General features: G+C 37.2%; 1 protein-coding gene across 1 annotated transcript; it reads right to left on the bottom strand.

The window, feature by feature from the left end:
* Nucleotides 1-278: 278 nt before the first annotated feature.
* Nucleotides 279-5,105, bottom strand: LOC135674331 (E3 ubiquitin-protein ligase WAV3-like). The gene is made up of 2 exons (XM_065184083.1): nt 4,399-5,105; nt 279-2,631 (listed from the first exon to the last, which is right to left on the bottom strand). The coding sequence occupies exons 1-2, from the start codon at nt 4,654-4,656 to the stop codon at nt 721-723; spliced, it is 2,169 nt and encodes a 722-aa protein (XP_065040155.1). The 5' UTR covers nt 4,657-5,105; the 3' UTR covers nt 279-720.
* Between the last annotated feature and the right edge of the window lie 13,899 nt (nt 5,106-19,004).

Here is a 19,004-nt window from a genome sequence, read left to right as displayed (position 1 = left end):
ATGTATTCCTGTTAGAGTTTTTCAAGGTTTATCATGAACCATACTACATACAACACACCACAAGATACAGCCAGAGATGATTACAGTGTTGTTATCCTTTGCAATTCCATGACCCAGTCTTGCATTTCTAGTATTACCCATGTAACCAAGTACCAGTAAAGACCTGGCAAAGGAGCATTCAAGCAACCAAGTGAGGAATAGAGTCAGTGTATGTCGATGAGAAGTCCATATCACGGGCAAACCATCCACAAGGACATCCAAAAGTGGCAAGAGAAAAATGAAGAAGAAATAGTCTGACAATAGTAGATAGATGAATCCAAGAGAAGAATGCACCCCCCAAATATTTGCAGAGATTACAACCTTAGGACATCGTCCTCTTCAGGGAAAACCTTCTCCTATGTACATCACCAACAACAAAGTTCAAAGAGGAAAATAAAAAATAAAAACCAATAAAGCTATTACCTACACCTTCTCCCTCTTAACATTATACCATTTCACCCACATTACCACTTTATCCCACCTCCAGAGTTATTCATTTACACCATACATGTATCCCTCCACCTTGTATGCCTTAAAACCGCTTCAGCTTTACTTTCACCAGTATACCACCATATCCACCACCACCACCTCAAATAAGAAGAGAAGAGACAGGTATTAAACAAGACATGGTTCCTTTTTTTATATATTTAATTTAACCCTCCGTTGAATCAGAGACTTCAACTAGTTTGACTGTGGCTGAGAAGGGAAAGACCTTGTATGCTGGATGGGTGGAGCAGGATGCCGAGGTGAGGGGCACATAGTCTGTGAACGATTTAGCATGTAAACCATCGTCGGCGTCTGATAAGCATGGACAAGACTAGCACTATCGGTCGAGTCGCCACGTGTGGTTGCTCTCTGCCATGAGTGCGAGCTCAGTCCCGACAGCACATAAGCACGCCCCGAGGCCTCGTATCTCTGTCGACTTGCCATCCTGTCTTGCATCTCCCTCAGTTCCGCATCCAGAGCCAAACATAGTTGGTCGTTTGACTGTGCAGCCAAGGACTCAGACAGTATCATTCGACGCTGCTCGAGTATTGAAACTGCATCAGATAGATCACCTCGCTCGGCGGCAGCCCTCGCATCAGACATTGCCTCAGCAGACTCAATACGGTTCCTCTCACGGTCGACCTCAATCGAGGGGGTTTGGGATAAGATGATTTCTGGCCTCTGAATTCTTACTTCTTTAACCTCCAAATGAACAGTATCTTTTGAAATTGGGTCCTTATAGACACAGGCCACCTTAAGGAGTATTATCTCTTCTTTGGCACATGGAACATTTACCGAAACCAGAAAGTCCCTCTCTTCATCAGCATAAAGGTCACCTACCTCGATCAATCCAGTGCGAGCATCATTCAACAACTGATTCCTGTAGCTACCTGATTTTATAGAAGCTAGCTGCACACCAGGATGCACACACTCCACATCCAACTGCATCTCCTGCACGACCACACTAAGAAGCCCACCAATGCATTGTGCAAAGGCATCCTGAATGACGACCTCTGATTCAATAAAAGAGAAAGTCCCACCAGAGACTTCTGAAATAGAATGCATGGCAGCAGAGTCATGGTCAGCACCAAAACCAAAAGTGTGGACTGGTATTGCTGTGCCACTAATAATTGAGGGCGGCACGAGTGATTTGTAATCCAGTTGTGAATGTTGAGCTCCAGTTGCACTCGAGGGAAAAGTATAAGTGTCCTGGCCATCAGAGAGAAGGATGATGCTGCACACTGGATTCTTCTCCTTCCGTTCTTCAATTACCTTGACCCCCTTCCTAAGGCCTTCGGCAATGTTTGTCCCTCCACTGGACACCAAAGAATTGACAGCTTGCAAAGCCTGCTGTCGACCAGAGTCGGACATTCGCCGCAGGTGGAAAAGACGTCGTGCAGCTGATGAGAAGGCAATGACCGAAAGGCGATCAGATGGCCCAAGGTTTTGGATCACAAAACTCATGGCACGCTTAAGAAGTGCCAACTTTGTGCCAGCCATGCTGCCGCTGACGTCAAGTACGGTAACCAGGTCTATTGGAGCACGAGAGTTTTGTGACGCTGTGGAGCTTGCGTTGTGGTTTCTGCTAGGATTCTGTTTCATGCTAGCATGAGGAGCCTTCAGATGGACCAGGACAGCAAAATTCTCCACCAAAGCTGATTGTGAAATAGCTGAGAATTCGGGATATGTCTTGACCTCTACTATCTTAGGACAATTTTGTTGGGAACTTCTGACTGTTTCAGATAGCAAATCCAAAGGCTCATCATCATTAAAATTTTCCGGTTCTAATTCACGAAAGTGAGAAGGAAACTGTTCACGCCGCCTGTTTGTGGAGTCTGCATGAGGAAGTCGACGGACAACAGTCATATGACCTTCCTGCAGCCAACTGACTGGGTTTACTCTCGCTCTTCCATGAGGATGCTCAGAAGGTAGAGAGCCTTTGAAAGGGATCTCCTTCCAAGTGGCTTTGCAAAGTGGGCAGACATAGTTGCCATGCTTAACATTTGAAGTGATGCAATGGAAGTGAAATGTGTGGGAACACTCGGCAGTGAAGAGTGCATGACCATGTCCCGCTTTCATGGATCCAAGACATATGGCGCATATTTTCTGAAAAATTAATTATTGCAATGTCAAGAAATCGAGTGTCAACTACAATACTTAGAAGCCTAAGTAAAATCTAAATACAGTGAAATGTTCAAGAAGCAAAGTTGAACAAGAATTAATTTGAAAATGATTGCAAAGGGAGCTCATATGCCACGCCATCATCCAAAAAGCAGTGCAAATCAAGTGAATAAACAGCATTGGTTATTCTTTAGAACGCTCATGATATATATCATCACATTAAACTAATCAACAGCTTTAGTCGGAACCACAGATATTAACCGGCAACCTTTCACTTAGTAATATGAAACACAGGTTTGGACTGTGCATATAGAACACATATCATGTCAGTAGAATTATATATGAAACATGCAAGATTTTGACAGCAAGGTAGATCCTGCTAATCAAAATAGTATTCAGGATAACATGCGAAAATAGGAAATTTTGGTGAATCTTAGCTCGCAAATTTGCAATATTCCAATTTTTATTTCCTGCAGTTTATTGAATCTGAGTTAAGGCTGCATCACACAAGGAGAACCTGAATCAATAGGAGAATGTATAAGCAAACAATTAATCACAAAACCAAATTGGCAATGGCACCCCAAACATGAGCAAATTAACAAGACCTTTAGTTCAGATTGTTCTGTCTCCTAGGAAACATTCTAGTGGTTAAGGCGCAGCTCAAGCAGTGCACACAGTCAAGATGTCAGGGGAGTTCGGGTGCCACCATAAGCGTTTAGGACCCATCTTATGTAATACTTAAAAAAGTTCAGTAAATTGTGTGTCAACAAGAAAACAAAACTGTATTACAATTTGAGACTATTGGCTTGACAACCTCAGGAAACAGTGTTAGACATTGGAAAGAATGCATATTGTGGTTTATCTTCTTCTGGCTGTCGCTTAGCTTTTATGATAAATCAAGACATGAAACTCAGCAAATCAACTGACAAAACGCTACATTGCCCCAAATCACAGCATTTAAAGCACAGCGGTTCAAGGAAAAGGACGACATATGCTACAATTTCCACAGTAAATGGCTTCTTATTTGAGCAGCTCAAGCACCAATTCCAGACAGGCAGTTTGATAAGCAAGTAAATCTTATTTCTTTCAAATAATATGTCTCATTTAATTTGGTTTTCTAGGATATAAAAGGCAAGCACTATATTCTATATACCGCTCAAAAATATAAATTTGGGCCAACGAACAAGACAATGAGCAAATCAAGAAAAGTTTTGACCAGTCCACTAAAATCGATGCAAAATCATCATTTTTCCCTCATAAAATTGCTTCGAAGTTTATCGTCAGAACCACCACCAGAAATGGTCAACAAAGACTTGTTTTAATAAAGCAAACCAGAACAAAACAATTCTTCACATGAAGCGGTCGACCCCCTTTCGAGGATGTCTGAAGGCATTGATGCATTAAAATAGAAAAGAGAACAGGCGGTTCACCCTTTCTTTTGGAGCGAGTCAGATGTCATTGGTCCTCGAAGGGCAAAACACCAACAAAAGCAACATCAAAAGAGAAACAAGAAAGCAAAAAAGGAAGATCTATAAACATCATCGTCTGAATCCATGTTCTGAAAGTACATCGCGCAAGAGTAAAAAAACGAAAAGAAAACCAGAGAAAATTCCTTGGGAAGAGAGCAAGCACAAGCATTCTATCGCTGATTGTATGCATAACTCTTACATGAATCCACCAAAACGCCAAAACAATCCTTACAGAACGATGGATCTCATCGAGAAGCGAAAAGGAACGAAAAAAAGGCCGAACCTTTGACGATCTGCTGCCGGATTTGGACACCCGGAGGCTGCCTGAAGACAGCGTGGGAGTCGACGGCATCAGCGCCTGGAACTCCGAGGCCCCCACCGACCCCGCCGGCGAGGACGTCGCGGTCGCAGCAGCGTCTGAGGCCCTCCAGCCGGCGGCGGGCCCACCGGAGGGGAACCCGTCGTCGCCCATTGCACTCGGGACGTGGACGCAGAGATTCAACCCCATCGCCTTCTTCGCTTTCCTCCACAGACTCCCCATTCTCTCCCTCCCTCTTCGTCAGCCCTCTCCTCTAGAATCGCGTGCCGAGCAATATCAAGATCCCGCCTTGCCTCTCCGACCGCACTCCCCGGTCCAAAAAGATCAGATCTTGGAATCAGGATTCGGAAACCTCTTCTCCTTTACTAGGATCAGAAGAGGGACATGGTGTATATAGTCAAAAAACAAGGGTTGGTGGGAGAGAGGAGGGAAACAATGGCGGTGAAGGTGGAGGCGGTAGCGGCGGCGCGGTGGGGCCGGGTCAGCGGATGGAACGAGCACGGGAACGGGAAGGGGAAGAGGAGGTGCCGGGTTCTCGCGCGGAGGGAGCCGCCATTGGAGACAGAGATGGTTTTGACCTTTCGAGCAGACTTTTGGGAAACGAGGCGAGGAGGGAGAGGAGGGGAAGAAGGAAGAGGGAGAGGGGAGTAAGAATTCTTTTACTTAAAGAGAGATGATGAGCGAGAGACGGATATGAAAGATTTTGTCGGGTGGTTTGACTTCTCGGGGTAGGCTGGTCTGCTTTGGTGGATTGGGGGAAACGAGTTTCCCATGGCATGCTAGAAACGTGACGGGATCTCTTTGTCGGGCGAGTAAGAAATACTAGTGATGTTTGGTCAACTCATCATATCCTTGCGTATATGGATTCCTTTTAATTAATTTTGACTTAAAAAGCTGTCAAACTGATATTATAATTAGTGTTATTTTTCTCTCCACTCTTTAAAATTGGATTTAGAGGAAGGATCAGAAACAAAGAAAGGAAGACTTATCCAAACTGAAGCTCTTTTTTCGTATATTTTGCTAACTTTGAGAGATACTTTGATTGAGAATCTCACTCATGAAAGTTAATTGAAAACATAGAGTCAATCATATATTAAAAAATTACAAATCCTTCTCAAACTCAAGATTCAATCGAGTTTTGCTTGTATCAGTCTTGCGCTTGGTCCATTCTTAAGAACAGCAAAGAGAGAAGCCAAGTCTAAATAATATTTGTCGCACAAATCTATCTTCAAAGCTCAAGTTGAAGACTCTAAATTGGCGTAAAGAAATCATGCAGTAGATAAGGATGCATTGAAACCTGACACCCACAAAGCAGGTAAGTGTCAATGGCAGGTTTGAATGGTACAAGCTTCGTTTCCCTTTCACGCATCGGTTCTGCGGATTCAATGAGGGGGCAGTTTAGGAATATAAGGCGGAAAAGACGGCCAACCACAAGTCCTCGAGAACAGAAAGCAAAGTAGAGAGAGAAGGAAAAAAAAAAAAAGCGTTGAAAGGAGATCACGATATCTCCCGACCTAAATAAAGCGAGGAGAGAGAGAGAGAGAGAGGGGGAATGGAATGAAATGAAGTGAGGCTGAACAAAAGGAGAGAGAAAGAGGCGGAGGAAGAAAACAAAGAGCAGAAAAATCCAAGGCAGCATTTAAGGAGGGGTTTGCTCTGAAGCGGCGCTGCCTTTAACGCAAGGCCTGTGGCCCATCTCTAGTTAATATATTTCTCCCATCTCCGTGAACAGTGTCGCCTTACCCTTCCACTTCTACTCACGGCGCAGGAGGAAGGCGAGATGCTTTTGTATCAGTCGAGTCCTGTATAGAGCACTGTCGTTGCCATCAATGGGAGGGGATGAGGAGAAGTGAGGAAAGAAGGTGGCATCGTACCCCATCTGGACTTTATGACCTGGTTGTATGTTACTGTCAGATACAGCTAATGGCAAGCTGTTGTGGTGCATCAGACAATGGCATGTCCACTGCAGGGAAAGAGAGAGAGAGAGTGGGGGCGAGCAATGAGTCGAAGCAATCCTGGTGTCGTGTTCGTGCGGTGAGTCGTATCATTGGTCTCTGTCACGAAACGATTGGAGTGGGCTTCTGACCTGGGCATGCGAGTCGTGGCCACCACGTCCCCTCGTGTTTCGCCTCCGCCTGTGCACGTGGGTTAGTGACCCCATCCCACCTGGCTCTCGGACAAGGCGGGCCCACTCCCTGGTCGTCGACGTGGTCCCGGACGGTGCGGTTCGCGCGTCCAATACCAAAGCGCTCAGTTGCTTGCCTCCAAATTGTTATAAAATATTCTTTTTTTATAATTTATATATTAATTTAATATATTTTATATTTAAAATATTTCGATAATGATTTATCAAACTCATTTATTAAAAATTGAGGATTCAAAACCTCCAAAAAGAAAATATTCATATATAGGACTAGATTAAAAAAAACATAGGTGTAAGTTCATTTATAGTTTGGAATACTCAAGTCAAACTTGTAGGTTTGGTCGTAAAAAAAAGAAAAATAGATTTTTTTTTTCCTGACAAATTAAATTTTTTGAACTAGTGGCGATCCAATTTGAAATTTTTATTATGGTATGTCAGAGATTATGACCAATCTCTATTTTCGTCTAGTGCCAATTTAATATTGATATAATATGGTGGTGTATTTAACTTATTTAACTGATTCAACTGTTTGAGTGTTAATATTGATATTAAGTGATTGAATTCCGTCTTTTATCATATTCCTTATCGGCATACAAAAATAAAAATACAAGACTCCAAACTCACCGCTTCACCGTCCGGTTTGGACCATTCCCACTCTACACAACTTTGTGGGCCCCAGTCTCAGATACCCCACTAATATTACACCGTGCCTGGCTCGGTAAGTTCCAACACGAGAACAAGACGTGACCAAACAACTTGCCATTGGAGTGGTCAGACTTGTCATCCCCCAAACAATTCAACCGTCCTCCATTGTCGATGGTGGAGTGTTTGCTGGTACAAAGAACTAATAACACATATCATTCATTGCTATCAGATATAGTATAGTTGGTCTGAATTATGAACAATAATGAATCATCCCATGGTGTCTTATAGTTTTATCAGAAATACTTTTTTTAATGTTAAGAAAAAGATATATATATATAAATATGTGAAAATAATTATATACGTCCACTGCTTGGCTTTACATATCAAAAATTTTGATATTGATTAGCTGTGGAGGTATAAATTGTCTCCTGGCATGAATGTTGTTCCGTGCTGTGAAAAGTAAGATTATGAATGTATTAAACACTTGAAGTAACATAATTTTTTTCTTTTATAGAAAACTATAATATTTTTTAGAAAAAGAAAACTATAATAGAAAGGTAAGAAAATCTATGTTTGTTAGGATTGATAAATATTTTTAGATTTAAATATCCTAATAGCATAAAGATTTCTAGTATAGAAAAACTCTTTACAAGGGAACTCTATAAATTAGGATTTTATTTTTTTATAAATATCTTATATATTTTTAGGTTTTGATGAAAAAAAATGTATGGGAAAATAGTTTAGTGTTCCTATGTGTCTCTCTAGGACTTGTACAAAGATTCAAAGAAAATTTATTTATTTTTTAGGCTTATGTGAAAAGATATAAAAAAATTATGTCCGGTGATAACTCAAGGATTTTATAATTGATTTCATATATGAAATTTTTAATTTTTTATATAGATATAAATAATTAAGTGTCATATCGACTTTCTAGCATATTCTTTAGTATATCTTATGCTGGTTTTTCAACTTTCTCTCCCTCCCTAATAAATTTGTTCAAAAAAATTTATTAGGGTTGTAGATTAATTAGTATTCCTAAACCCAAATTTACCATGATGGTGATGTTATCCTCTTTCTTTACAAACCCAAATTTTCTATTATTGTTATTATATCTAGATAAAAGATTTTAGAAATTTTAAATAATTAATATTTATTAACTTTAGGAAACTCTATTCGTGTAGTTTATTTTATTATGATTTATTTTATTAGCTTTTATTCGTGTAGTTTTTTATTGTTTGAGTTGGAATAGTATCATAGTCAATGAAAATTCTTCAATGTTAATATCCATGTTCTTGTCCACCCAAAAGTCTTAAAATTATTAAATTAAGTCGAGGACATTCTCGATTAATACTCCTTCAATAATTAATTTAGTATTGAGTTCAAATAAGCTCTTAAAAAAAATTAGTTAATAAGAAACGCATATGGGGAACCCTTTTTATAATGGGCTATAAGAGTTATTGCTTTCGAGATTATTAGCGATTACATAAAGTAGTTACGCATCATTCTTGAGTCGTGGCATCACGACATGTTGGATATGAGACATGATTAGATTTGAGTGCTTTGAACTCGAGACGTGCTTTGACTAACTTAACTATGTCAACCACATGCTACGTGAGTGAGTGGGCTCGAGCCATCAATGTGTCAGTCACATGGTGTTGTATCAATTATGTCAATCATGTGTTATTCGAGTTGTCGTCTATTAGGTCATTAGTCACCTATTATCAACTCTTTCACTTCCCCACTTCTTAGCTCACCCAAGCGCAACAAGATCAAGCCGAGAAGTAACTTGGTTGATATTGTTGACATTGTAAAAGAAAGACGGGTAGTTAGTTATGGCATCATTGATACATACATTCGACCATTTCAACTATACATTGTTGATATGTGCCTTTGGTCATTTTGGTTGTGCATCGTCCATATGCACTATTGATTATTTCGATTACATATTATTGATATGCTTACTTTTTCAACTATATATTATCAATATATATTTTCTGTCATTTCAATTGTCATTAATTTGTGCTTTAAGCCATACTGACTATATGTCATTGATAAGTGCTTGCAACCATTTAGGTTATGTATCGTCATGTGCTTTTGACCATGTTGATTGTGCCTTTTATTACATTTGAATGTATGTGGTATTTTCATCTCAGTCCTTGATGGGTGCATCATTTCAATCACTTGTCAAATCTAGTGATATTTGATCTCCATGATCTTTGTAATAAAAGTCTAACACTATGCCCATGAGGTTGACTTTTATTCATCCATTTGGAGATTTTATGAACTATCAGGATTCATAAGATCATCATGATTGAATCATTTTGGCCTTGTGTAATAGTGGGCTGCCACATAGCCTATTAATCAAATAATCGAATAAAGAGGCAATTAGTGCAAGGGTCACTCATACCCCACAAATAGCTATCCATCTCCCTTTATTCTTCTCGTACCTTCAAAGCAAGTATGAGCATTTAGACCTTCCAAAGAATTTGAATCTTTTCAACTTTTAAAAAACTTTTAAGGTTTCGATGTTTTTCTCTTCCAACCCTACTTCATCCACCTTTGCAAGGGATTTTAGTGACTCATTTATCTTATCTTATCGATTAGTGATAGCAGATGAAACTTTCTCCTTCAATGAAGGGGTTAAAGTGGCCATAGTGAGAGAGGGTACCTCTTCGAAGACGAGTCCCTTGCATAGTGAGGTTTCACATATTGTGCTAAAATCCAATGACTCACAAGTCTCATATCTCCTTCATTAACCTAGTTAGGGAAGCTTATAATATTCTAATCGAGTTCAAGCTAGTTTGACCAAGTGATTAACACTATATATCACATTACTATTTTTTACACTTCCCTTGATACTCTAGAGGAGGGACTCAGATTCATTCTATCCTTAATTCTTAGAAATTTACTCCAGAAGTGATATCGAATTATTGGTATTACCTTGTTACTTTTGTCGAGAGTGTCAAAGATTCAATACTACCCTATCATCGACCTTATTGCACTTGTTCTTTAACATGTGCTATAGGGCCCCTTCATCTATCAAAGAGTGAAAAAAGTAATATTTCTTTATTTCTTTATAAATAGGGTAGTTGGTCAACGTGACATGGTCCATCCAGAAGTTTTAGAACCTCATACCAAGGCTAACCAGATAAAAAAGAGAGTGACATTATCAATTGGCTAATATTTTATTAGAAACCACCACCATCCTATATATGAGTAAAAGTAAGGCTTAATCTTGCTCCTCAAGGTTGGTATCTGAAGTTAGCCTCCACCCTCTCATGGTCTAAACAAGCCTTACACTTCCTAATGCTTTGAATAGGAAATGCCCGACCATTAGTAAAGTATCTTTATCAGGTCTAATGAAATAAATAATTGTAGTAAGTCAACCACTCCTACAAAAGAAGGTCAAGTTGAATCTAATGAAAAAAATAGAAGATGAGCTGGTCGAGGAGATCGAGATGTTGATAATCGAGGCCAAAGGGATCATTGTGGCACTTACTGAAGCTGATGTGCTAAGGATGTTGAGAAATCTAGGACGACATTACATGTATAGCGAAAGAACAAAAAATAAAATTCTAGAATTCTCATAAAAAAATAAGGTTTCATCATCGTGCAAATATTGGTGCGTAAAAACCTGCAAAACCAAAAAAACTACACATATAAGAAAGATGTGTTACCTAAGAAAATCGTATATCCCTAAAAACCTACAAATCTGTGAGAGAGAATGAAATAGGTCAATTGTTCTCATATCTAACAGTGATCCATATGACAAGGGTTACAAAGATGCTCATCAAATCGCTGCCCAAATCTCTTCCTCGTGCTCACCACACAATCAAGAATGGGCTGCCCCTTCTTAATGTCTACATGTCCCAAATAGGAGTTGCAATATAAGAAGAAGAGGGAGAGAGGATAATAGGATGAGGCAACCAAAAAGAACCTAACTCATGGCCCTTTGGTTTCCTCCTATTTATAAAGGTCCTCTATCAACTTAACCCTAATGGATTCTACTATATTTGGTACTAGATCTCCATCCAACTATCCAAGCCTCTTAGATTAGTGGGTCTCTACCCAATAATCTCTTATTGGCTCTTATTAAATATCATCCATATGATCCAATAATTTAAAGGCTTATTGGATATCCAATAAGATAGGGGTTTCAATGAATATCTTATATTTGAACCTTTACACATCGCAACACCTGCCATATGTGTATGACCCTCTAGGCCAATATCGAGTTGGCCATGAGTCATACCTATCAAAACTTATTCTAGCTCAGTGAATTATTATCTTCGTAATAATTCACTTAACTCATCGACTACGGACGTACTAGGCCCACTACGTCGTAATCTCCAAAACGATATAAGGGAATCCAATCCATTGGATATATTTATCCTCAACTACGGTGTATCTATAGTCCATCATTCATCTAATACCTCAAATACCATATGATAGGCATGATGCTATCAGGCCTATACGGTTTCTACTCGAGTCTCGTTCGAATCGGATTCTCCCGAAGAATTCTTTCTCTTTAAATCTGAATGACTCTAGGTAGGGATTTATCTGAGCAACAACACATGAGATATTTTTCTCATGACACCGAGAGCGGATGATTTTTTATTGACACTCAATAGCCCTCGTAAGGTTAGCTACCACTCTCGATAACCGGCTATTCTAGATTTAGAACTTTCAAGCCTATAAGTCTAGTATCAAAGAGTAGAGTACTCATACAAAATATCCTTGGTATCTCAAGTTTAAGGACCAAATACACCACTAGGATTATAGAATCATTATTTGATTATAAGGCATTATCAACCATCCAACATTCCGTGAGCGGATAAATCAGTGAACTCATTCTCCAATGAGCACATGCATTGTATTCTTAGTGTCCCTAGTTTGTCCAACTATCTAGATGTGCTTCTTGATTAACATATGATCAGGATTATTTAGGGTTTGTGTTTAAAGGTAAATCGGTCTCATTATCGTGATCACATCATGATTTGATTCTCATTGCATAGACTCATAAACATCATAATATATATTCATACAACAAGTAATATAAAGTGATAAAATATTAAATAATATAATAAATATAAAAAGTAAGTGTTATGTCATACGTGTCATCACTCGTGTGATTGACTTATAGGATACCTATGACTAGCAAAGGAGACTACCTTCGTCAAGCCTGAGCTTAAAGTTCTTGAGTCCTCCCCCACATCCAAACCTCTTCTAATTCAACCACTCATCATAGTGTTTCCTCCACCTAAGGCCATCATGATGAGGTGGTTAAGGTTCTTTATGTGTCATAATTGATACTTCGACTTTTTACTCTTTTTTTAATCTTTTTTTTATGTTAAAGTGTTTATCTAGCATGTACAAACTCTTCACCATAATATAAAAAAAAATTATTAATAAAGATTTTTACATAACCTTTTCGAGTACATAGACATATATCGAATTTAGGATTTCGGGACATATACATGGGATAGTAATTCTGAAGGTGTTAAATATTCCAAGTTTATAATATGTCCAAATCTTCTAAAGTCTAAAGTCACTAAGTCTTATATCAGACATTCTTAGCTATGAAGTAGAGTCCTTCCTAATTTGAGTCAACTTTTCGTTTATTATATATTAGGTTACAGACTTCTACCTTGCGTAGAACTAAATCTCTAATGCCAAGGTGCTGAAATTAAACCCTCCGGTTGTGAGACTTTCTCATCAAACTTTTGTAAGCTAGGTTATGTAGTGCACCTTTGCCCTGACTTCGTTGACCAAGTCTAGATTTGTGTGAAGCCCCACATCTAATGCTTCTTTAAGATACTCTTAGGTTCGGACTATAGAGAGGTTTATCTTAATTGGTACTAAAGCTTCAGTTCCATATGCGATGCAAAAGAGCAACTCTCTAGTTGGGCCCTTTAGGGTGGTTTGATAGCTCCACAAGATGCTCGGCATCTTGTCCACTCATGTTTTTTTTTGCCTCGGTCACCTTTTTCTTCATTCTTTTATAATGGCTCGGTTGATGATTTCAACTTAGTTATTTATCTAAGAATAGACCACTAAACTGAAGTGAAGCTGGATAACAAAGGTTTTATATAACTCTTTTAACTTAGAGTTATTGAACTATGTTCCATTATTGATGATTATGATTCTAAGAATGTTGAATCAGGTGATAAAGCTTTTCCAAATGAAACCTCTTGACCTGCTTCTTTAGGATTATAGCAAAGGGTTCGGCTTCAATCCACTTGGTGAAATAGTCGATCCCTATGATCAAGAATTTTTTTTTGCTTGTAGCTAGGGAAAAGGACATAGAATGTCGAACACCTACTAGGTGAAAAGGCTAAGCTAAATCCAAAGAGCTTAGTTCGATTGCGGGGAGCCTTTAGATTCAGGCATTGCATTGGCATTGATCATGACATTATACATACTCAACTGCATTATCTCAAAGAATTGCCCAATACTAGCCTTGCTTGAGAATTTCGAATGATAATGAGCAAGCTCTAATGTGCTCCTCACATGTTCCATTATGGACCTCATAAAACACTTGAGCAACTTCTTCCGAATGGAGGTAGCGGAGGAGTGACTAAGTCAAGAATCATCGATAGAGTACTCCATTGATTATGCAAAACCATGTTTGTTACATTCAGACTTCCTAGCATGGTTGGAATTGGTTGGCAGAACCCCTATTTTATGGTAACATAGGATGTCTCTCATCCAAGTATACTTAAAAGAGGTGGATGCAATCTTATCTTTACTTGCACTTCTTTGTTCGAATGTTTCCACCACTACTTTTTTGTGGTCAATTGCCTTCTTGAGACCAACTTTCGTAATGAATGGACACATATATTTTCATACTAGGGAAACTATTCAATGCTAAAGAAGGGGATATCAATGATCATCCACTCGGCCTCTAGAAAATGCTTGGCCATAGTAAATGACCATAAACTAGGAGTCACTATATACTTATTTATTTGCTGATGCGAAGTTCCAACAAAAGAGCTTGATACTTACATTTATTGTTCGTGACTTTAATCCGAATATGAGTGAGTGTTCAAATACTTCTTTATCAACATGTAGGACCTAAGGTTGGGCATCGACATATGATTCATCTACCAGTATCATTTCAATGATAAATCAACCAAAGCTTGAGCCATCATGGTAGTCCATGGTTAATAGGATATGCCAAACTTACTAAGCTCCATTAAGCATTTTAAGAGTCGATCAATTGCATCAGGTTTTGAGATGATTTATTATATTGGCTGATTTATCATTATAATAATGTGATGAGATTATAGTTAGTATAAAGGCAGAAGCGAGCTTCTCAAAACGCATATATCATATCTTTTGATTAAAATATTATCTACATAAACTTCTATATTTCTTTTTTTCTGAAACTATTCTTGATAACTTGCTCTAATATTATTGAGCTTGAAATGCATAACTTTATAGTAATATAGCCCTGGATCAGTAATTAACGAGATATTTTCTTCATCCTTTAGAGCTATTCTTATATGATTCAACTGAAAGCTATCTTTTGGACAAGCCTTATTAAAATCGGTATAATCAACATATGCATTATTTTTATTATTTTTTTTAGAAGAACTATATTGAAGAACCAATTTAAGTAATGGACCTTGTAGATAAAATCAGTATATAATAGTTTGTTAACTTCTTCAATTATCATTCACTAATTTCGGGTGAACCTTTTGGGCTTCTATCTGATAGGCTAATAGTCAAAGACAATGCTGAGGTGGTGTCCATGCAAAATTAGGAGACAAGCGATTGTAGGTTAGTTCTTGAGTTTTGGAACAATCGATGAAATAGTAAGGGATTAGGCATTTGAAAATCAAGAGAAGCAGGCTCGATTATTGATCCCGGTTGACCTTGCTTCCAAAGTACTTAAACAAGTAGGTTTGGAATCGGGGCATTCGAAATAATAAAACTCAACCTATTCAGATACTTATGGTTTAGTTGGGAAGGTCATGTGAAATTTTTTTAAGACATCTCGTGTCCTCTTTCTAGTACAAAACTATCAATGCAATTTTTTATTGTTCGAACAAGAATCAATTTCGGAGCTAATCGAGGATTCTCCTATGTCAGTTTTAGTGTGAATTATAATTTTTACTGATCCAAAGGTTCTTAGCATGTATAACTAAGTTGGGGGCATTTCCGACTAATGTCCCTTCAATTATCGAGTCATTATTGACTTTAGACAGTTTGGATAAGTTCTTAAGGAAATTTTTAGTATGTAGGGAATACACCTTAGAAGTCTTTTATATGAACTCTGAAAACTATTACTTTCAAGATCATAGTGGTTATTGAGAGCGATTATATATCATTCTTGAGCCAAATCAGAATAGTATTATCGTGGTGCATTAGATCCGAGATAAGTCGTAATTGGGGTGCATTGAACATGAGACATTCCTTGATTGACTTGATTTTATCAACCATGTGTTGTGTGAATAGGCTCAGATTATCGATGTATTAATTAAGTATTATCCACATGGTATCGTGTCATTAGTCATGAGGTGCTAACTGTGTGTCGTTCGAGTAGTCTTAAGTCAATATGTCGATCAATGTTATCGAAGTAGCCCTTAGTCACCTATCATTAAACTAAATAATTTTATATTCACAGTTTTATTTTTTCAATAAAATTGTATATGTTCTTAGTCACCTATCATATACTAGCATCAGGTTAAGCTATGTTAGTTTATCTAAATACTAGCATTCATGTCCTTAATAGTGAATGGATAATTAAACGTGTAAAAAGTAGATTTTTTGGATTTCACGAGAATATATCTTTAAAGTCAACGTCATGGCTTTGAATTTCTATAATTTGTCAGATCAAATTATAGAAAGATTTTTGTTCAATACCATCAAACTTAGCAATTTGTTAAGGACAGTGCTAAATCCTAAATGGTAAAAAATAATCAAATACATAAACTACTATATGATTAAAACGAAAATTCATTTTTTTCTAAATGTTCTTTTATTATTATTATTTACATCAAATGCTTAAAACCTTATAATTAAGGGTTGTTGTTGTTGTACATGTATAAAATATTATGATTGTTGACATGTTATCTCATGTTCCAAAGTGTTGTGAAGTCATAAAAGTCTGCATTAGAGAATATTTATCATCTGGAAGTGGGAACCAATGATTTAAACCTAATGAAGATATTAAAGAATGAAGCTGGTGTTCCTTGGTCTATCAGAAATTGCATCAACAATATATTTGTATTACTATCTAAATTCCAGCATGTTAAATTATTTCATATAAAATTCCCAGACATAGGAGTAAGGCTGCTCATTATCTTGCAGCTCATGATAAGGAATTTATTGTTGAAAAGACGTGGAGGTCCCAATAGCCTTCATTCCTATCCTCTTTCTCTCTCTCTCTCTTTCGATACGAGCTAAATCTGTTGTTTTCTTTTATATTAATTAAGTAATATTATTTTCCTTGAGGAAAAAGTCATAAAAGTCTTTATCATAAGTAAAATAAATAACAAGTACATAAATAGAGACAGAAGAAAAGTCATGCAAATATGGCTACGTAGCTCGTCATTGATGACCGTCCTCGTCATGTTTAATCGAGTTAAGATTGACGAAGTCATCACCAAAAGGATTGGATTGAGATCGGGACGTGTGCGTTCAACGCTTCGACCGTCGACCGACCGACGCACGTGTGATACAAAGACATTGACAGCATGTCAATTTCTTAATACAACACTTGCCTTTAGTGTCTCTCTACGTTAATTTTTATTTTACACTTGTTATAATCAAAATGAAACATAATAATAGATAATCTTTCGATCTTAATCTTATCTAGTTATGACGTAGGATTAATCAGAATTTGATGTCCCAATTAATTCAAATCAAATCTTAAATCTTTTTTATTCGAATCTTCTCATCATCGATTCTACTACTAAATATTGTGATCCAAATTACATTAATTGACCTCTCAACATCGTTTAATATAAATTATTAAAAAAATATTTAAATTAAAACTAATAATAATATTTATAAATCAATCTTAATCTTATCAATTTTTAATATAAAATTAATCGAAATGTTACAACACACTATATATCAACGCCAACTAAAAATATATAAGAGTGAAAATTACGAAATTAAAACATTTGGGTTCTTAGTTATATAACTAAGTCCAACTTCAAAGACGTCATCATCCTCAAAACATACCCAAACCATCCTAAAAATCGAGGTAAAAAAGAAATGTGATAAAAAAAAAAAAATATTTGATTAGCTATCCACCCCCCAAAGAATACTTCTTTGGCAGTTGGATTTGTATGTTCGTTTCAGGTTTTATTATATTTTAATGAATATGCTAGCAAAGCAAGAATCGAGCAATATTATGTACGGATTAATCATATAAGCTTTGAATCCGCATGACTTTAATGTCTATTTCAAATAAGGCATAAAAAATATGTGCATGACATGCAATCTATTAATCTAATAAATTTCAACTATATTAAGATGTTTTCATATATAATAATAACTCAGGAGTCATTGAAACTAGTTTAGAGCGATCAATGACAATCGCAACATTATAATCATATCCTTTAATCTGTTAGAAATTTGACAGATAAATGAAATTATATTTTCTTAAGAAAGAATAAACCTTAATTTCAAGAAATTATATCATATTCAAGAATCCCTACCAAAGGAAATCATAAGATGATATGCATCTCTCGAAACTTTAATCCATGTACCTTATAGCTCCCTCAATGCCTGCTCCTCAAAAGTTGGCAATGGAGAAACAGTATTAGATCATTATCATGGGGTTCCAATGATCATAATATATATTATATGTTCCACACTGAAACTGATCGAAGGGAGGGAGAGAGAGAGAGAGAGAGAGAGAGAGAGAGAGAGAGAGAGAGAGAGGAGGAGGAGGAGGATCTGCCTTTGTAAAGCCAAAGCCTGCACTGAAACTTTTTATGTTGACTTGCCCCATAAAGACTGGCAAGCTCTCAGAGCTGAGGAGGAGGGGGGAGACGGAGCCTCAATCAAGTGCACCTCCCTTTCCTTTCTTCTTCCTGCTTGTGCAAGCAAGGATATATGTTGGAGAGGAGGCGGAGGATGTAGCAGTGTCCTTGATTCGTCCTTCTCCTCGGCTCACCTCTGTGGAGAGGACCGAGGAGGATGTAGCTCTATCTATCACCCACCAGAGATGGGCTTTTTCTTTTCAGGAAAGGAGGCATTTTATTGGAGCCTCCCTGTTGTTGAGTTCCGTTCATTTGTCTGCAGACAGCAGCTTCAAGTCCATTTCCCTCTGGGAGAGTGAGATCAGTAAAAATATATTACTTAACTCTATAGTTAGTTTATATATATATATATATATATATATATATATATATATATATATATATAATGTACTTAACTCTACATTATGTTTCTTTTTGTCTGCAGACAGCAGCTTCAAGTCCATTTCCCTCTGGGAGAGTGAGATCAGTAAAAATATATTACTTAACTCTATAGTTAGTTTATATATATATATATATATATATAATGTACTTAACTCTACATTATGTTTCTTTTTGTCTACAGACAGCAGCTTCAAGTCCATTTCCCTCTGGGAGAGTGAGATCAGTAAAAATATATTACTTAACTCTATAGTTAGTTTATATATATATATATATATATATATATATATATAATGTACTTAACTCTACATTATGTTTCTTTTTTGATAGAATGCAAATGAATAAACTAAATAATACGGATTATTTTCTTTTATTTTGATATAATAGATATAAAAATTAATAAA

Source organism: Musa acuminata, chromosome BXJ1-5, assembly GCF_036884655.1.
Source record: "Musa acuminata AAA Group cultivar baxijiao chromosome BXJ1-5, Cavendish_Baxijiao_AAA, whole genome shotgun sequence".
In the NCBI taxonomy this organism is placed as follows: domain Eukaryota; kingdom Viridiplantae; phylum Streptophyta; class Magnoliopsida; order Zingiberales; family Musaceae; genus Musa; species Musa acuminata.
This window is presented reverse-complemented; position numbering and strand designations above follow the sequence as displayed.